Source organism: Urocampus carinirostris, chromosome 13, assembly GCF_059441175.1.
Source record: "Urocampus carinirostris isolate Australia breed hairy pipefish chromosome 13, RoL_Ucar_1.0, whole genome shotgun sequence".
In the NCBI taxonomy this organism is placed as follows: Eukaryota; Metazoa; Chordata; class Actinopteri; order Syngnathiformes; family Syngnathidae; genus Urocampus; species Urocampus carinirostris.
Window position 1 is genome coordinate 25,492,327 of NC_142361.1, and position 21,958 is coordinate 25,514,284.

Genomic DNA, 21,958 nt, shown 5'->3' on the forward strand with positions numbered 1-21,958 from the left:
AGTTGCTTCGACTTTATCTCGACCAAAATCGGGATGAAATCACTTGACTTTGGAACGCCACAGAGAGATGTGCAATAGTTACATTTTATTTCGGAGCCATATATGGCTCCCGAGCCATAGGTTCTTTACCCCTGTTCTAGAGGTAAAATATAGATGGATAAATATATATATATATATATATATATATATATATATATATATATATATATACATATATATATATATATATATATATATATACATATATATATATATATATATATATATATATATATATATATATATATATATATATATATATATATATATATATATATAGATACTTTATTCCTCCCCGTAGGGAAATTCACACTTCAAGCAGTATCCTTATGTTGAAAAATAAAATAATAATTAAAGAAATAGACTACATAAATACCCAATGTAACGTGTTGATATAGAGTATTTAGATAGTGCTACATCAAATACACACTGTAATAAAAATAGGGTGGGAGTGGGTTTTAATGTGGGCTTTTACTCCCCCGGGTGGAGTTAAAGAGGCTCATGGCATGAGAAAGAAATCATCTCCTCAGTCTGTCCGTGGAACAAGACTGTGACAGCAGTCTGTCGCTGAAGCTGCTCTTCTGTCTGATGAGATGATGCTGTGTAGTGGAAGTAATGAATTGTCCATGATTGACCGCAGCTTTTTCAGTGCCCGTCTCTCAGCTACTGTTGTCAGGCTGTCCAGCTCTGTGCCCACAACAGATCCTGCTTTCCTCACCAGTTTATGTGGCAATATCGGCATGGTGGATAACTGAAGTCAACTTAGGCTAGTATTAGCAGTGTTACTTATAATTGTTTCTTTAAATGAGTTATGTAACACCGTTGGATTTTTTCAGGTGCTACCAAAGCCTGCCCATCGAAGGCCATCGAGTTTTGCATTCTCTGTAGATAGAAATGTTAGGGGGGAAATGCCACTATTCAAGGTTCACGATGTACCTGAGAAATACAAGCAGTTTGTGGATAGATAAACGTGGTCCGTGCCGGTTCATTTATAACGCTAGTGTTTGTCACAGTCCAATGATTTTTCCCTGCAATAGTGTCAATTTTCCACTCTCAGAGGGCAGGGCTTTTAGAACAGATTGCTGTGTCAGTGAATTGATCCTGTAATCAAATGCATCTCCCTCTTTCGGAGCTTTCCCCTTTTCTAGTTGTCGTCATTTCGGCATCCAAACTGAAATTGAAGTGATGTCTTTAACCGAAAGGAATCATCAACAACAAAGACTGTTTTCGGGGGAACTTTTTGACAAAAAGTGGTAGACTTTGCTGAAAGAGAGGCTCGCTTCAAGAAGGGATATTTCTCTTTTTGTGACAAGTGTGTTGCACAAGCTGGCACCGAGTGCAAGGGACTCAGAGCAAGCAGTGCAGAGACGAGCTCAACAAACAACATTATTATGCAGTTCCTGCAGCTGTCAGAGGATTGGAATGAAAGAAAATCACAATGGGAATTTAACATGTGCAAGGATGGCTTTGTCATTTAGGTGAATTTGCATCCGTTTACACCTGCGCTTCCACAGAGGTGTAATTAGGTACAACTTGAGCAAGGAACTTGAATGCTCTCTGCAGGGTATCTTTCTATCTAAAGCAGTGTTTCTCAACTTCGACCTGTTTTCAGTGGGTGCTGGCCTTTGCCTTGACAGAATGATAGAAAAATAATAATCATAACTAAAAGTAAATTACACTCTTTAACAGTCGATTTGATAATGCCCTGCAAATTCTAGCTTATTCCAACCATATCACGTTACAGAAATTGACTGGTTTGTTGAGCATGGCAAAACACAGATCCAGCTAATGATATATGGAATATGGATTTCAGGATCTTGTGTTTATATTCCACCATTGCTGGTGTTAACTGCACGATGCTTTTATTTAATGAACTTGAGAAGTGGATATTTTTCATTGATTTAATTGGCGGCTGGTAGTTCTTACGTAAGGACCAGTTGAGAACCACTAAACAAGACTGTGTGTGTGTTTGTGTGCGTGTGTATATATATATATATATATATATATATATATATATATATATATATATATATATATATATATATATATATATATATATATATATATATATATATATATATATATATATATATATATCGCAGTTGCCATGGCGCCCAATTGGCCCCGCCCGTGTGGCGCCAGCTGCAGCTTGTTGACAGATTGGCTCCCTGTCAGTTTTTAAACTCGGTCCTGTCAGTCCTATTTTGTCAGTCCGTCTGCGAATCTGTTTTTACACAGTAAGCCCTTTTTTGCCTGTCCTGTTTTTTTTGCTCCTGTTAGTCTCCCGTTACGATCTGTTTTAGGCTAGACCACGTCTGCTCTCCTGTCCAGAATTACGACCTGTTTTGATTTCGACCACGTCTGTTTCCCCGCACCGTATAACAATCCGTTTTTGATCTCGACCACGTCTACTCTCCTCCCCTGGCTTTCGACTTGTTTCCGACCCAATCGCGTTTTTGCTCTTCTTTCCCGGCTACTGACCCATTTTTTTCCGTTCCCGACATCGCCATTGCTAGCCACGGAAGTCTCACTTCCGACTCTGAGAGACCTACTCCCCACGACCAGCGATTTCGATTTAGCTTTGAGAATCACTTTTTCATTCATTGTTAAACATGTTTGAGCTGGTATTGCCAGACCCTAACTAACGGTATCAATGTTAGCATTACTAGACTGTCCGCTACCCACTAATTCCAGTGCAATGCCTAATTTAGCTTGCTTTCTATCTCCATTTAGTTTATTTAGTTTACTAGCATGCTGAGACCAAGTAGCTACTTATCGACCTAAATTCCTCCAATAAGTTTTGCATTCTTGGTAGATAGAAATGGTAGGAAAAAGTCTTGAATGTTATGATTCGGTCACAGTCCCCGTTCTTGATCTATTACTCATGCTTTTTGTCTATGTTGTCAGTTTTATGTGTCTGTGCATGAGGATATAAAAGTGTCTTTTTTTGTGTTCCCGTTCACTCGCTCTCCATTTCTTGAGCTGTCATGGGCAGCTAGTGGATATGTGCAGATGATTTGAAGAAGCTTTACAATATGTATGATTATATAGTGTATTATTGAACTCCTGAGTGTATTATATGGAAGTACAGTCCCAGTCCTGACCATTTTTTTCTCCGCCTCAATCGACTATTGCAGCTGTTGTCACGTTCGTGTGACTCATTTTGAATTTAAATGTACATTATCCAAATCCCATTATTAAGTCATAGACCATTAGTCTGTTAATTCACTGAATTGTGGTAACTTCGCCATTTAAGGCAATACGGAGATAAAAGAATTGTTGTGAATAATTAACAAGTACCTGAAGGCCATTCTAATTTAATCTGCCCTATTATATAATATTAAAAGTAAATGAGATTTTTGAGAAGAAGGTTGTGCTTGTGCTGAATGTGACCTTTTTAAAAACTTTTTTTTTTTTAGGTCCTAATGCAAGAGTTGCATCATGACATGGCGGTCGCAGCAATCATAATTGAGGTTTCATTATTTATGTTTTTCTCAGCTTTGACAAATTTATTGCATTGGAACTGGAGTTTTTTTTTTACCTTGCAAAAGACTGGGCACACAAATTACAAAGACAATAGAGCAGGTTGGCCACTTTTTTAGTTTGTGTTCTTCCTTATGCTTTATAGCATTTGTTTATAGTTGCAATGCAGAATGCATTGACATTTATTGGACAAATTATATACTATGCCCCTTTTTATTTATTTTCTACATCTAACTTTTGAGATTAAATAAAGAATGATTTGTTCTCGTGATTCATATTCAGAATGTGTATTGCCATTGTCAAAGAGCTATGAAACTTCATTTGGAGAATCTTTTCATTCCTTCAGAGTTAAAATAAAATAAAAAAAAATACAGAATAAATATCGAAAATACCCAATACCCATGAACAACCCAATATAAACTTTAAAGGTGCAGACATGATACCATAAAAGTTCAATAGCAGCATAGTTAAATAAGTTAACATGATAACATTATTTTATTTGATGCAGCAAGCCACGTAAACTCCTCTTTCCACGATGTTTTTAATTGTGCGTGTAGTGTCATCAATTTAGTTAGCTTCTTTTGAATCTTTCTACTGGGCCTGAGGTTATGGCTTGATTCCTAACCACTTCTCCATGTTACTTGTGTTCTCTGTGGGTCTACTTTGGAAAATGATACGCAAATGCACAACCTTATAACGCTCAGGAAAGTACAGATGCACAAAGTTATTCAATGCAGGCTTCTGATTAGCTGCCGATTATGCAAATTGACAGACGAACTAAAATTCCGTAATTTCCAAACAGAACAAACATTTCAGAATCTGAATAAATCAAATGTTTGATTTGAAGAAAAAACATTTGTTTTTTTTCTTTTCTTTTTTCTTGAAAAGGTTGTCAGCAACCTAGGCGGAAACAGTTTGTAAGTTGTACGCCCGCTGAAAAGATGCATGCTCCGGGCAGACATTATTTCAGACACTGGTAAAGACCTACAATTACCCCATGTGTGGTCCCATCTCAAGGTTTATTCATTTACCTCATGTTGAGGTTTTGAGTTTTTCCTTACCCTCCTGTAGGTTTAATATCAGGGGATGGTGTCATAATAGCCTGTAGTTTGCAATAATCTGTGGTCTGTGCAGCCCTTTGAGACTCCTTGTGATAAAGGGCTAGACACATAAACATAACTTGACAATATATATGGATGGATGTAACTGTGGTATACACTATATATCTACTTATACAACTGTGGCATTTTTACCTGGTGGACAGAATATAAAATGGAAATGAACCGATGCAAAGGATGTTTTTTTTTAGTGAGTAAGCAAAGTTTTTGTGTATCATCAGCCTCTATACCACAAGCCCCTCAATGCTTTGCAGCTGAATTGATCACCAGATGAGCATGCAGAAATTGACTTAATACAGGTTGTAACGGAACAGATTAAGAGCCAAAATAAATTGTCATGGTCTCCAATTTGTCACAGTATTTAACCAAAGCAGCTTAGACTATCATCTTAAACTCAATTTAAAGCACAAAAAGTACTTGTCAGAGAATTTCTTTAGCTTTTCAGAAAGCGCCGCTACCCGTCGAGGCGTCCCAGCAGCCTCGGACGATCTAACATTTCTGCAGAGAGTGACAACGTTGGATAAAATATTCTCTCTCCGCACCGTTGCTGCCTGAACCTCAGACTCTGGCTGAGAGATGACATAAAGCAGACTACACAGTGTTATACCCCTCAGGCCAATTTCTTGTGCTCAAAATAAAAGCCACGTTTCCAATGCCTCCTTAAGAAAATGCTGACGGTGGAACCCAGTTATGAAAAAAAGATGAATCAACTTTTGTTATCAAGGATTATGTGTGCTACGTGAGATTTTTATTGTTTAAAACAATTTAATAAGGCTGTCAAGTAGGTTTCACTTAGATTACAACTTTTGGCACTGAAGCAACTTACATACAAAGTTTTCTTAACATGTTTTGACATTTCCAGTTTTTCAGCCCCACTTTTCCGCTCGCCTTACGATGAGCGTTTGTAAAAAAAGTCGATTCGTTGATTACAATGTCAAGGTTTTTTGAAACCAGGAAGGGGCCTTACAGAACGAAGCCCGTTATAACACTGAAAAATCAGTTAAGATATGATAACTATGCCAAACAGGGCAGCACGGCGGCGCAGTGGTTAGCGCGTTTGCGGCACAGTTCTAAGGTCTTGGGAACCTCCTGTGTGGGTTCAAATCCAGCTACCGGACTTAATGGGCGGAGTTTGTAAGATCTCCCCGTGCTTGCGTGGGTTTCCTCCGGACACTCCGGTTTCCTCCCACATTCCAAAGACATGCATTTCAGGTGGATTGGCCGGTCCAAATTGTCCCTAGGTGTGAATGAGCGAGTGAGTTGTCTGTCTCTGTGTGGCCTGCAATTGACTGGCAACCAGTTCAGGGTGTCCCCTGCCCACTGCCCGATGATTGCTGGGATGGGCTCCAGCAACCCCGCTGCTTATCCTACTGAGGATAAGCGGTGCAGCTAATGAGATGAGAACTATGCTAAACACCCTGTATGCCTTGTGACATCAAGATCTTGTGACACCAGGAAAAGGCCCAAAAAATGAAGTCTACAGTTGCAGGGCACACAGAGACAGACAATTCACTCCCTCATTCACAACTAGGGAAAATTTGAACTAGACAATTCACCTGTTTTTAGAAAGTGGGAGGGAACCGGAATGCCTAGAGGAGACCCACAGGGAGAACACGCAAACCCCACACGGGGTAACTGGACTTGAACCCTGGACCTCTGCACCGTGGGGGTGCGTGTTAACCACCCAGCCATGCGGCCTGAGAGTAGCCTAAAACTGTTATCAAAAATGTTTTTATGCTACCAACTTTATTTTTTAGACAATAATTTGTAAATATTAGCAGTGTTATACTTAACACATATACTGAAGGGATTATTTTTACAACGATAAAAAAGTAGTTTATACATAGAATGTGGCTGTATACTTATGATTGAAACCTTAGTTTGTAGGATTTAACAATAAAATGTATTTAATGGGCGTTTATAATATCTACAGGTATCTTAATTTTACGAAAGATTGCAATCTATGTTTTAGGAACATGTACGCTTGGCTATATTTCTATAATGCCATGTGTAGTTTACCAGAAGAGTATTAGATGAAAAACAGTTCTCTTCTGAAAAAGACTGAGAACAAAGTAAGAACACAAGATTACTCGGTTTATTTTTTTTTATTTTGTCCTCAAAATACGGTTTTAACAATTAAATTCATAAATGATCATACCTGTACTTTTATGATCCAAACATTTCCTGTGTGTGTTTATATTTTAACAGAGAACAAGGTGTTTGAGGTGTAATAATTATAAGAAAAGGGAATCCAAAGTAAGTCTCATCCTATTTATAACTTCAATTTATAAAAAAAAAACATATTTTCTGAGCCGTTCCAAACATGTGGAGTGCGTCCTTAAGGGGTTCGGAAAATATTTGGAATATTTGCAAACTACCAATACATAACTACAATCAGGCATTGGTGTTTTCAATCATCTGATTAAATATTAATAATCCAGTTAAGATGATACATAAAAGTGATCTCAATTGTCAATATTCAAAGGTGTTTACCAATGGAGAATGAAAGAAAATAAGACAAATTGAGCTGTTTCACAGGGGGGTCGAGTGACTCTTCTTAGGTGAGCAAAAAGGGCATGAGAGAGAGCAAGGTTTGAAGGAAAACAATAATTTCAAATGCAATGGACACTATCCCAAAAGGTTTAGGTGTATCTGGGACACATAACTAGTTTTAAAGAAATCTTAATATGGCTAATGACAGAATATAACCGTGTCGAGGTTTGTGCTTTAACAAGAAATGCAATTGCTCCTGTTCAGGCTGTGGATCCAATACTGGTTGAAAAATACCTTCAGAGGCGCTGAAAGTTTGTAAAAGGGCAGTTTTTGACAAGGTCAACTAAATCTATAAAATTTACTTTAAGTGAAAGATTCTGGGTGGTATTAAATCTGAGGAGCACTTCGTCCTCAAGGAAACTTTGTGAAAAAGAAAATGACAGTCCACTGGCACTCATGTTTTGAGACCGTGACCTTTGAATGATGATGTTGACTGGGATTTGTTCTTTTTGTATCATGTTTGTGGGGATTGCTTGTGTTGTGAAAGCACTAAAGTGGGCACCAGACTGATATAATATGAGTTCATTTGGTGAAGTTTGGATGGTTTTGAGAAGTTACAAGTGAAGTTATAAACAGGAGAATGCTAAAAAGCATTGTTTTCATTTTGCTTGTAATGTTTTAATCTGTGCTAAATTTGGTTGAGATGGAAACTTGGTTAAAAATATTAAGGTTTTTGTCAAACTATAAAACAAAGGTTTAATGTTCATTTAAATCATTGTATGTAATTCTTGCTAAATATTTTTTTAAGTTAAGAAAAAATAAAAGTTTCCAAAAATATGTTAATGCTATTAGGACAATGACCTCCCACCCCACATACAAAAGGTAAGATTTTTTTAAAATATTGCCTCCCCCTGATCTTAAAGCGTGATGTGTCAATCATTATATATCTGTAAAGGAATGTCGTTTCATAGTTTGCTAATAAAACATTGATGCTTGTCATTGCGGGTTACATCCACGTAGCATTGTCCGAGAATCTAAAACAAATTATATCTACCCCACCAAACACAAAGTAAAAAGAGTTTGTAGGTAAAAACGATCCATCCATCCATCCATCCATCATCTTCCTCTTATGCCGACCAGACTCTGGCACAGGGTATCCAGGGACCGCACAGCCCTGTTAAGATTGTGCGGTACCCCATACGCCCAGACCACTCCCCACAGGAATCCCCAAGGGACACGGTCGAATGCCTTCACCAAGTCCACGAAACCGGATAGGCAAACTCCCATTCACCCTCGACGACCCTGCACAGTGTTCCAAGGCCCGGACAAAAACCACACTGGTCCTCTTGGAACTGAGATTCAACCTCCATTAATATACAATATTTAAAAACGATATATATATTTATATATATTTATATATATATAATACTAAATATATCACATTATCTTGTTAAATAAGAGGATCCAAGTTTTCAAACCATAGTTTAATAACTCGGAATATAGTAAATTCACACAAAGTGAAAAAGTATAAGAAATGCAGGTAAAACTGGCATTCTAAAGTATCTCATTCCTGTGTTTAAATAAGAGTTTCAAGATATACAATCAGTCTGACTTACCTTTTCTAACATTGTCTTCATTGTCTGTGCAATGACACGGATTGTTTATTTAAAAAGAATGAAAGAAAACCCATGCTCCCTCCGGGTTGGGGATAATATCTTGCCCCAAGTGGAGGAGTTCAAATATCTTGGGGTCTTGTTCACAAGTGAGGGTAGGATGGAACGGGAGATGGACAGACGGGTCGGTGCAGCGTCTGCCGTCATTCGGACCCTGTACCGGTCCGTCGTGGTGAAGAGGGAGCTGAGCCGAAAGGCAAAGCTCTCGATATACCAGTCGATCTATATTCCTACCCTCACATATGGTCATGAACTTTGGGTTATGACCAAAACATCACGACCGTGGATACGAGTGGCCGAAATGAGTTTCCTCCGCAGGGTGTCTGGGTTCTCCCTTGGAGATAAGGTGAGAAGCTCAGTCATCTGTAGGGACTCTGTTTAGAGCAACTATTCCTCTGCATTGGGAGGAGCCAGTTGAGGTGGCTCGGACATCTGATAAGGATGCCTCCCGGACGCCTCCCTCGGGAGTTGTTCTGGGCATGTCCCACCGGCAGGAGGCCCTGGGAGCGACCCAGGACACGGTGGAGAGTCTATGTCTCTCGGCTGGCTTGGAAACGCCTCGAGATCCCGTCTGATGAGCTGGAGGAGGTGGCTGGGGATAGGGACGTCTGGGCTTCCCTTTTAAGGCTGCTGCCACCGCGACCCGACACAGGATAAGCGGAAGTTAATGGATGGATGGATGGATGAAAGAAAACCTGTGTACATGTAAGTAAAATAAGTTTCTGAGATAGGGGCTGTGCCTCGATACCAAACTCCCTCCTGAACTCCAAACGAACAATTTTTAGATTATTTAAATAGGTCAGTGAGTACGTTGTCAACAACATGGGTTTTCCAGCCACATTACGTTTATTGTTTGACCATTGCTTTGATTATTGCATTGTTCATTTAGTTATTGAAGATGTGCATCATGTTTATCTACATATTTTAGTGAAGTGACTGTATCCTTTCTTATCAGTACTCTTCCAGCAATAGTCTTCCACCTTTATATTTTTTATACAACCTTTGACATCTCAGGAGTGTGCGGTACTAGATCTTGTAGAGGGAGTTCTCTTCTTATGCCTTGCAATTCGAGATCCCAGATGTGCCTGTTAGAGTTTTATGTTTTATTTTGCAAATCCACACCTTTTCCTATTCAAACTGTAGTTTAACAAATGTCAAAGCCTTTTGAGGGAGGTTCTTTCATGGCCAATATCTTGGTTGGAGGGCGCTTCCCATTTCCTGGTCCGGAGTGCAGTCTGATTTTAACTTAATTTTGCAACTTTGTAATACATGTCCTCAACTGCATTGCTTCTCTTCAGCTCTATTTTTCAAAGTCCGAACACTCGGTCTGGTCCCGGAATAGAACATGTGACGAGCCATCGGAAATGTCCTTTCGCCTTCACATATTGAAAATATTAGAAGCTAGCATGAATTCGCACTAGTGTGTGTGAAATGTCAATAATTGTAGTCTACTCTCTCAGTTAGACAGAAGGAAAGATTCACACAGCCAACAATTATAATTTAGACCAGTAAAAATAATTAAAAAACCTCAGTCATTGAACGCAGTAAAAATGCAGAAAAAAATGTATTCAGGCACGTACATTTGTAAACTACTGTACAAGGTCGCTTAAAACGCTACTCCAACATTTTCGTCATAGAAATGATTCACATTGACAATTGTAATTTTTATAGCTAGACCTACCTTTCGAAAAACGTACAAATTACAATGTTTAGTTTGTCAGATTGTGATCAAATTGGTGCCAGGTACGGCTTCACGCATTTCTCCTAGCTGTTTTCCAGCTAAGATGTCCATGCAACACTCATCTGCAGGCATTATATTCAGGCAAAGGGGGAAGGGGGGTGCTGGAGCCCATCCCAGCTATCTCCGGGCAGTGGGCAGGGGAGATCATAGACTGGTTGCCAGCCTGTCGCAGGGCACACAATGACACACCTAGGGACATTTTGGACCAGCCCATTAACCTGCCGTGCGTGTTTTTGGAACGTGGAAGAAAACCGGAGTGCCCAGAGGAAACCCACGCAAGCAAGGAGGAGAAAATGCAAATTCCGCACGGAGAGGCTGATGTAGCTGGAACTAAACCCTGGATGTCTGCATAGTGGGGCTGCTCTCATTCAACACCAGACTATGTTTTCTATTCGAAAACAAAATCAACAAAATCCTTTTAATACACTGTTGTGTTTTAGTTTGCATACTTTCAAACTGTCAGATGTCCACATACTTGACCAAAATGTAGGATTTGTAAAAATCAAAATAATAAAGTAGCTGTACTAGTGCCTGGGATGTTACACTCATCCACCCATGTTTTTTTTCTGTTTGTCAGTGTAGCATGGAAATGGTGAAAGTAAGAATAGGGCCTGCCTCAGGCAGAGTTTAAACAAAAAAATAAAACCTAAAGAAGAAAAATGTATTTGAGAAGGTCTGAGAAATGTACGTACCAGGAAATATTATTGTAGGATCTGTCATCATGCAATCTGAGCCTTGAACTATGTGCCACGGTTGCCCATTGCCCTCAATTGGCCGCACTCGTTTGGGGCTAGCTGCGGCTTGTAGCCTGATTGGCTTCCCTCCTATTTAAGCTAATTTCTCTTATTCACCCTTTGTCGGTCAGTCAACAAACCTCTGCACCTGCAAGACGTGTGTTTTGACTCTGTCCGGTATCCTGCTTGTATATCCTGTCTGGTAATGATCCCGTCTGTTTCGTCCTGTCTGATATCGGACTTTAGTCTCCAGTATTGGGTATTGTTCCCGTCTATCTCCTCTGTTTGATATTGGACTCCAGTCTCCAGTGTCTGGTATCCATCCCGTCTGTCTCGTCCTGTCTGATACCTTGCTACAACATCCGGTATCCAGTATCGTTCCCTTCTGTTCCATCCTGTCCGATATCATGCGCCATTCTCCAGTTTCCGGTATTGATCCCATGTGTCTCGTCCTGTCTGATATTAGACTCCAGTCCCCAGTGTCTGGTATCGATCCCGTCTGTCTCGTCCTGTCTGATACCTTGCTACAATGTCCGGTATCGATCACGCCGTCTCATACTGTTCGATATCTTGCGCCAGTCTCCAGTTTCCAGTATTGATCCTGTCTGATATTGGACTTCAGGCTCCACTATCGGGTATTGTTCCCGTCTATCTCGTCCTGTTTGATATCTGACTCCAGTCTCCTCTATCTGGTATCGATCCTGTCCGTCCCGTTCTGTCCGGTATCTGCTTATGTATCTGGTATCGATCATGTCTGTCCCGTCCTGTCCGGTATCTGCTCGTGTATCTCGTCGGCCTCTGGCTTCCTGTTTTTCCAAGCCGGACTTTTGCCTCACTTCTTCCGCCCAGCGATCGCCGAATCACTGGCGTTTGTGTTAAGGTGCATGACCGCCCCATTTCCGTAAAATAAATCCTGTGTGAAAACGTTACGCATCTGGGTCCTGGTCCTGTTCTGGTCCTGACCCTATGATTACTTTTGATGTTTTAATCGAGCGTTTGTGAGAACGTTGTATTCAAGGCCAAATGAGCAATATTATGAGACCTACTTAATTCCAAATGGCTGTGATGACCGGAAGTAAGCAGGATTATGTGGGCAATTTAAATCCTATTGGGGAAGGACAATCAAGAGTGGGTGGGACTATTTATAGAAGCGTGTGGGAATTTTTTGCTTAGCTGCTTTCCTATTGGCTGTTACAACCGGAAGTGGGTGTGACTTCGTGAACTACTTGAATCGGAATGGCTGAGATGTCATTTGACGAGTCGTCTGATGAAAGCGGCCCTATATCACTTTCTCTCACAATCCATTATCCCCAGTCGAGTATTCGCGAGAGTGGGGGGCCTAATGACCAAATTTGTGTCGTGCAGATTTTTTTTTTCTTCAGTTTTGCAAAAAACGAGGGATTACAGTCTTTTTAAAATACGAACAGGGTTCATAAACTTCATACAAATGTATTTTATTGTAGGGACACAAACTTAAAAATATGAAAAATCTGAAACAGGACTTGATTTAAAAGAACAAGGGCTGTCATGGTTGCCACGGCGCCCAATTGGCCCCGCCCACTGACACCAGCTGAAACGCATTGACAGATTGCTGCCGGACTACTTAAACGCGGTCTCGCGAGTTGCCTGGGGTCAGAGCGTCTGCGAAACTCCTGCTAGACTCTGCGTGATATGCCAAGTCCTGTGAATTTGCCTGTGTTTGATCCTGTCTTATTTTTGGCCCGATCTGTTTGATTTTGACCACTCGTTAGTTCTGATTTCGATCTTCTTTCGCGGCCATCGATCCTCGAAACGAGTGAGTGCGCATTCCTCTTCTTCCCAATAAATTGTGAGTAACGATACGCGATTGGGTTCTCATTCCTGTTTCCTGTGCTGGCTCGTGACATAGGCTTTGTTTTGAAAAAGGAGTCTACGTGGTTCGATGTGAACTGATAGGAACTCAATAGCGAACTCTTACCTCGAGTGAACTTTTCGAGGTTTAGGACTGCGTAATCGACAAGCATCTATTCTCCAACTAGCAGATAAAATCGCAGGAGAAATTGCCCACTTCTTTTGACGTTTGATCTCAACTTCAAACCCAGGTGGTAAATTGTTTACCTTTTGAAAACTTGCGTTATTATATAGACTCGCACGGTGAAAAACGAGCGCAATCGCGCTTATTTGTGAGGTCGAGATCAAGAAAAGCAAGAAAAACACAGTCGCGCTTCGGAAAAGATAACGAGAGCACTCAGCGAGGAGCTTCAAAAATCAGAGTGAATCAGTCTAGGGTGTAGTTTGTAATCTTCCACTTCAGGATATCTATTAAATGTTTTTTTTTTCGTAGAGTGGGGCGGGAAATACATTCCCACACAAATAGAGTACTACCAAACTGCTTACCTTAAGTAGACAAACATACTGAGGACATAGACAGTAACTAGAAGTCAAGTTCAATGACTGAAACAAAAACATGCTCGTGATTAGAAAAAAAAACAAGTTTTATAATGCATAGAAGAAAAGTAATGTCATGTTTACTGATGCGGGGCACCTGAGTCTGCCCCGTTAGCGCCAACAGTCACGGAACCTGATTGGCTGTTGCACTCTTTTAAAACACCTGCCTTCCTGAAAACACTTGTCAGATCGTATGCGAACCTATGCTCCCTGCCAGGCAAGCTTTTGTGACTCTCCGACTCTATCCTGCCCTGTTTTCTGTCTGATTCCCGTTGCCGACCTCGTTTGTTTTTGCTCCTCCGCCCTGGCCATCGACCTGTTTTTTCTCTCTGTCAACGACTACCTTTGCTCGACACGGGAGTGCCACTTCCGCCTTCCAGCTATCTGCTACCCGTGACCGACGATCATTGGATCGTGGATGCAAGTCCTTCTCTCTTTTTAAATAAAACTGAGTAAAACGAACGCAATTGGGTCCCGTCTCCGTTCCTGGTCTGTGTCAAATAATGCTTAATTGTCATGGTTTTTGCTCAGGTATGGACAAATTTACGTCCTGAAGATCCACTTATAGACCATTAGGCTTTTTAACGCGCTCTGTCAAATTAGAATAGTTAAACTGTTCTAAAGTACTACCAATCTCTAATGGATGTCACGAAACGGACCGGGAAGCAGGAAGTCGGAGCTCATTTGCGTAGCCGATCTTTCACTTTAATTGAGAAATTAAAGTTGTCCAACACACAAACGAACCAAAAATAAAACAAAACAGGTTCAAAGGCAATTAAAATTACAAACTAGGCATTATTTAAAGATCAAACAGGAATGAACAGGTCTTCAACAAGGTAAAGCAATGGTCTGGCAACGGCCAGTCCCAAAAGGAGCGTTTAAGTACTCCACAAGCAATCAGTTCAATGCGTCTCAGCCGGTGTCAAGGGGCGGGGTGCCATGACAACCGTGATGGACATTACAATGGATCTATCTATCTACACTTAAACCACGTTTAACTTTGCTGTAATTAGCAGCACCGATGTACGTAATTTGAAGTAAGTGGTAAACGAGTGCTAACTATTTAGTGACACGGCAGCTTGGTCCCTTTTGGGGACTTTTAGTTGTGAATTGTGGTGGACTCAGACACAGGAAGCAGGAAAAGGCAAGGTCTTCAAAAACAGATGTCATTTAATAACAAAACCATCAACATAGTAACAGATCCCGAACTTGGGTGCTGTCCAAACTGTCTATACAAAGGGTCAGTCTAATAAGGGACAGGTGTGGGGTGCTAGGACACACTTGTCCCATTTACTGATTAGGCGCCCTCTGGTGGACAGGGGCATGCCAGACTCTAACATATTTAACAAACTGGTAGTTCAGTGGTGCTTATTTCTTGATAAAATAAGTCATGTGTCCCCGGTGTCTCCTTGTGCTCACCAGATGTCACAAGCCAGAAATGGAGACAGGACTCATTAGCGTTCGTTTACTCAGTTTTATTGATAAAGAGGGACTGTAGGGCTTGCTTCCACGATCCGATGATCGACAGAGAGGATAATGGTAGACTGCAGAATACTGGTCACTAGCCGGGACGTGGGAGCAATGGCGGTATCGAGTTCAGAAAAGTGGTCGGCAACTGGTATCAGGCAGGAAACGGCAAAACAGATCGGTGGTCGGAATGGCAGATCAGGGCAGAAACGGGTCCAGAAACAGGTCGGCAACAGGTATCAGGCAGGAGAAACAGGGCAGGAAAATGTCGGACAGAATGGGCTTGCCTAGCTGGGAGCAAAGGTTTTGCAACGATCTAAAGCCGGTAACAGGGAGCCAGGGGGTTTAAAAAGTGGCAGGGAGCCAATCAGCAACCAGGGCTGTTGGCGCCAACAGGGCGGCCGCAGGTGCCCCGGATCAGTAATCATGACACCAGTGATGGATCAATATGATTTTCTAGGAAATCTTTTTTGTAAATGTTATGGGAAATCATTGACATTCTCAGTGCCGTTAAATAGAAAATCACACTCCGTAAAATTTGTGTAAATTACATTTTTTTCAACTGACTGAGACTATTTTAACTATTTTATTAATTACAATCTAGTTGCATGATAATTACATATTGATTACATGATAAATTACTTTAAAAATGCATATCATGCTAATAGCTCTTAGTGCTAATCAGGAATAAAAATAAGCACCCCTTAGCTTCAGAACACTTTCAAGAAACCTGATGTGCACTATGTGCCTAAAGGCTTACGTTCTAAAACAACACATGTTACTTAGTTAAATGAAATAATCCTAAAACTACTCGTCGGGGTGAATATTAGGGCTATATAATGGCTGTAGACCTATTGTACGTGATGTATATCAGCTTTTGTTATAAATTGATATTTTCAATGCAAACTACAAGTCAGACCTTTGGGCGAAAGAATAAGGTTCAATCTGATGTCAAGAAACCATGAGACCAAGATCTGAAATTTTGAGAATTGGCTGATAACACAAAAATGTGCATATGGTGGCAATCAGAGAACTGAAGTTGTGGTTTCCTGTTGACCTGTACAACGCCTCAAAAAACGGTATAAAAATCTTGCTTCAAAGTGTCATAGAGAGACTTTTGCCAAGATCGTACGATTTAAAGACTATTGCGGTGGTCTCCAGAATATATTCTGCCAGGAGCGGTTCATCTCTAGCATCTCAATTTACCAACATTCTCTTACCTGAAATTTAACAAAAACATCAAAAATATTTTTTTTCTTTTGTATAATCTTACTACCGTAAATTCCGGACTATAGAGCGCACCCACCACATCTCGGGAGAAAAAACGATTTTGTACATACACAAGCCGCACCTGTATATTAGCCGCATACGCCCACATTGAAGTAACGCAATACAAACACAATATTAACCCATACCCAATACAGTCGAAAAATCACAGCCGGCAAAATGAAGGAAAATGATACCGGTACTTAATATTCAATGCAGACCTCCAAAGTCCGGGTGCCCGTTGAAAGTAATCCAAGGAAAAAAGTGTATATTTCCGAAGGTAAGGGTGGGAAAAATATATATCCACTATTGTCGGCCGCATCCACAAACACGTCTCACCTTTACTCCACTTCCCGTCAGCCCACGTTTGCCCCGCCCCTTCTTTCTCATTTGCTCGTACAAAACATATCAGAATAAGTTTCTAAAATAAATACATTACAAAAATATACAGTTGCAAATACATATCATACATGCTTACACATATTTACAAAGAAAGACGGTACACCGAGAGAGTTTTCAAAGTTTAATGATAATATTATAACTTTCATCCCAAACCGTGCCTGTGAAGGGTAGCAAAACGCTACTAACATTACGCTCGCAACACAGTATACAGCTCTGTTAAAAAAACATACCGTACTTGTAGTAAGCACGGAAGTCGTCTTCCTTCAGTATGGGAAAGATACTTTGTCACATAGACGGCGTGCCACGCTCCCTTATTCAAAAACAAAATTAGACTTTACATGCGGTAGCTCTGTTTCCATCTCTATTGGACTGCACGATTGAGTTTAACTTGAAAGTTGCGTCGTGTGCCTTTCATTTTGCAATTTGCATGGTGAATATATGTCTACGCAAATTTTATTTTTGCACAAGCTAAGAAGTTGCAGTCTAAATCTCACCTTTTTTACTCGATTGCCGCTGGCGGCCGTTAGAAAGATTACATAAATTGGCCGCATCACTGAATAAGCCGCAGGGTTGGAAGTTTGGGAAAAAAGTAACGGCTTATAGTCCGGAATTTACGATACTTACTACTGATTAATTCAAATTTGTCATTGTCTTACAGGTTTTCCGAGCGGCGAACACTTCCTGAAATCAACCGGAAGGAGAAAATATGAAGACATCACTGTTTCCCTTCATTTTTGTGACCTGCACGGTTCACATCAACTTCTGCCAGAACATTTGCCACAAACAGGTTCCACTTGAGTGGCACCAAGACCAGATCATGGTCCAAATCAACTTGACTCTCTTCGAGAACCTCTGTGCTACTGTTGAAGACTGTTGGGGTTCTGACGGTGGAGATGATCCAGTTTTGCACCTCAATTACCCACAGATTTGCCCGCTTCAGTTGCAGCACGGTGATAAATTGTCGTTCGTCCCGAACGAAGGGCTAGCATCGTATGGCGTGCGACTTCTCAATGTGTCCAAGAAGAACTTTGAGAACTGCTCTACAAACATGCTAATAGGTAACCAGTTGGTGTTCCCAGACCACATCACTGGCGTCGAAGAAGTGGACCTGAAGTGGCTCAAACCAGGCCACAATTTTTTCATTGCCCTCCACGTTGAAGATGCTCTATTGTGCAAGTACGGTTTGCGGCTCGACGTTCTGGTCAATCGACAGTTTTGCCAAGCGTCGCCTCAACTCCCGTTTTGCTCCGGGAAAGGGGTTTGCCAAACAGACAACTGGGAAGGGAAGTACTTGTGCAGATGTCACCGAGGATATTCTGGAAGGTTCTGTGAAAAATACGATGCTTGTTTGGAGAGACCATGCAAAAACAAAGGAGTGTGTTTGAGCAACGGCCCTGAAGAACCGAGCCGCCAATTGTTTAAATGCCTTTGTCCTCCGCATTTCACAGGTAAAATCACATATTTTCTCTCCTGTTTTGTGAACCAGTGGAAGTTAATTATTTGATATAAATAATTTGATAAAGGTACACAGAAAAGAGAAAAAGACAAGACCACTTTTCGCTGTTGAAGGATTTTATTCATTTTACCATAAAGGATTTTATACAAGTTACATTTATTGAATGCAATGAAGATTTTCACAGAGAAGGCTTAAGTTCAATGACAGGTCACGCCGTTCCGAATGCGAATGTTTTGTTTAGTTCTGTTGGTAATAGGACTCTGACGGAGAAGGCCAGACGCAGAATGTTAGGCACTGATTTGAAAAACGCTCGGGGTCCAGACATCGAGGCGAGGTGGTGGAGCCGTGGAGCCCACAAGGGGGGTTTCCCGGACGCTCCCATTGGAGGAGCCAGGGCGCTGGCTTGCGGAAAAAGGCGTGGGCCGGGAGAACTTCAGAAGATCGAGAGGGAGAATCGAGAAGAGGCTCGACGAAGACTCGAGAAACACTAATTAGGCTAATTCAGCTAATTCGATGGAGTCCACTTAGTTCATTTGTTTAAGAAATTCAATATGCCCCCGTGTGGAAATGCCTGTCCCTTGTCCATATCTTCCCAAAAAGAAACGAGCACGCATTGTTAGGTGAATGAAGGTTTGTGTTTGGTTAATGGAGTCAGATAACAAATTCGAACAATTTGGTAAACGGTACATTTTAATATATTTTATTCCTGACACTGTGGACAAAAACGCTAGCTCTCAGCCCTGAAGATGAGAATGCTAGGTTTTGAGGAAGCAGAATTTAGCTTCTGGCATATAAGACGATTCCAGGATATATCCTATAAGATTCTTGCTAGCTTTCGGCATATAAGATTATGCTGTTCTCTAGCAATGAAGCGTGAAGTAGCTTCTTGTATGCAAGACAATGCTAGCTTCCGGCATCCAGGGCTATGCTGGCATCTGTCATACAGGACCCTGCTGACATTTGTCATAGAGGACCATGCTACTTTTGGCCATACACGACTTTACTAGAAGATAACTTTGAATTTGATACTAGCCTATTGCATTTGTGATAGCATATGATACCAGCTTCCTGCATAGAAGTTGCTAGCTTCTGCTTTTAGATACATTGTTAGTTAGGGGCATTGACGACAATGCTAGCTACTGACATAGATGACCTTGTTGGTATCTGTCATAGAAGGCAAAGTCTGTTATGGGAACAAGAGACAAGGCATGTTATGGGAAAAGAAGGCTATACTAGTTTTCTACATAAAATACTAGCTTCCTGAATATGTAAAAGACCATGCTTCCATCTGTAATAAAGGGGATAGAAGATTCTTGCAACGAAGATACTGGTTCTTGTCGTTGTTCCTGACATTGAAGACGATTTTCAGTCCTAGAAGACCTTGCTAATTTAGGGCATCAGGGACTATGGTAGTTTTCCGCAAAAAAAACGATGCTATCTACTAGCGTGGAAGATGACGCTAGCTACTGTCATATAGTGGAACCTAGCTTCTAACGTAGAAGAATATGCTAGTTTTTGCCATGTAAGAAAGTGCTTAAAATGGACAAAATCCATTTGACTTGCCCCAAATTGAAATGCGACTGTAAATTGCAACCTCGTTGTCTTCCCACATTTCAGTTTTTTAATGAACCGCCGTTTTGTTTTGTTTTCTTTTGTGATCTCAAGCAAGCAAATTTGTGGCACAACAACGGACAATGGATGAGCCAGCGAACAGCTTTCAGCTCGTGAGGATTATCTCACCCAATTGGATCAAAAGAAACTGGCTGTAAACAAAAACCAAGGCCGAGCTCTGTCGTGTTGGCAATTTTTAGTGTTCCTTCGGATTACCTAATGTAGTCAGTTTGCAGTTGAGAAGGCTTTTAAGTGATAAAATGGATATTAAAAACAATAAAAGAACAACTGTTGTAATATCAACAGCTTAAATATTTACAAGATGAAAGCTGTGTTATTAGAATTATAAAATATAAAAATGCTCACTTTTTACTAATGAATGTTCAATGAACGATGAAATAAAAAATAGCAGAGAAGCTGGGGAAGAAAGAAAACTGATTGATTATATTTTTGTATCTGGCAATAAAGACTCATATATGAAACCTTGACAAGAAAAAACAAAATAGAGCTGCCAGACATGACACAAATTTACTCTCCATGCCTGTGCTCTCAGCAATAGTCACCTGGGGATAATGGATCGCGGCCAAAACAGAGCAGTTCATCTAAGGTGGATCACAATGGCATGCTTCAGCTGCTTGAACAGTAAAAAAATGTGCTCTGCCCGCCTCTTTTCTTAGAAGTGGTCAACCAGGGATAACGGATCACAGACTTAAAAAGTGCAGTCATTTTTAGACAAGCCACAATCGTACGATTCAGCAAGGCAGACAGAAAAAAAGTGCTCTGTCGGTCCCTACTCTGAGCAATAGTTGACTTGGGCTAATGTATTGTGGCCACAAGTGTGCATTTCATTTTTGAAAGGGCCTTCTGCTGGTCACAGCTCGTAGCAATATGGGAATAATGGATCACAGCCGCACAAGTGCAGTTCAGTTTAGGCGGAAGTACACTAACGGCAAAAAAGAGCTGCCAGGCCTTACAAAAGTGTGCTTTGCGGGTCCCCGCTCACAGTGATATGTGAGTGGTGATCTTGGATTATGGCCACAAGAGTGCAGTTCATTTTTTAGTAGTCAGAATGGCAAAAAGTGAGTTGCGAGGCCTGCCAAAAAGCACTCTGGTTTAAAATGTTGAAGCTCCGAACTGATATCCGTAATAATATAAGTACTGTTCCACTTTGTTGTTGTCCGGAAGAGTTAAGAAGACGCACAAACAAGCTCGGAGAGAGAAGTAATCTGAGTTTTGACAAAACAGATAATAAAGTGCCTAAAAGTAAATCAGTAGTTTATTTTAATCATTCAAAGGGACACTGGGGACAACAGTGACATCAAAAGAACATTTTTAAATCAATAGTACATATTTGTGAATGTATGTGTTTAGGTCAAGTCACATGTATTTGTGTAGTACTTAATCACAAATGTCTCAATGGACTGAACAGGCCACAATGACATCATCCCCTGATGTAAAACCAACATGCGGGCAAGGAAAAACTCAAAAACCTCAACACGAGGAAAAACGTATTAGTCGGTTTTCACCAGTTTTATTTCATGGGGCAAAATTAGACAAAAATAACGGACCGTGAGGGGTTTTTCCTCACCCTTGAGTTTGCCACAATAAGTATGGACATATGAATCTCTTTTAAATAGATTTTGCTCATCAGATAACTGTAACCTTAAGAATCCCTAACATAGTTTTAGTAATTCAACTGCAACACAGAAATGGCAGGCTTTCCAGATCTAGTACACGTGCTTCAAGAATTATCGGGTCAGAAGTAACATGGAACTTTTGGACCTCTGAGTCTCAGGTTCAAGACCTACCGCAGTTGCAAGATGAACTGCTGTGATGCCTTTGAGCAAGACCGGATAGCTTCAAATTCTTGGGGTCATGACACATTCTCTGTCTCTTTGTTGTCTCTCTGGAAAATAGAATACAAATACCCGCAAGGATCAATAAAACAAAGTTACTGGAAGATTAGTTTGAGAATCATTTCATAACTTCTCAAGTTTTTTTTAATAGTGTGTACTAGATAATACTTCAGAAAATAAACAAAATGAATA

General features: G+C 40.7%; 1 protein-coding gene across 1 annotated transcript in view; it reads left to right on the forward strand.

Moving 5' to 3' along the window:
- The first annotated feature begins 17,518 nt into the window (after positions 1 to 17,518).
- The window catches only part of eys (EGF-like photoreceptor maintenance factor), a 342,903-nt gene continuing 338,463 nt past the window's right edge, over positions 17,519 to 21,958 (forward strand). Inside the window, exon 1 of the mRNA XM_088352009.1 lies at positions 17,519 to 18,291. Within this exon, the coding sequence (XP_088208135.1) occupies positions 17,550 to 18,291 (742 nt within the window). The 5' untranslated portion in view covers positions 17,519 to 17,549. The remainder of the gene's footprint in view (positions 18,292 to 21,958) is intronic.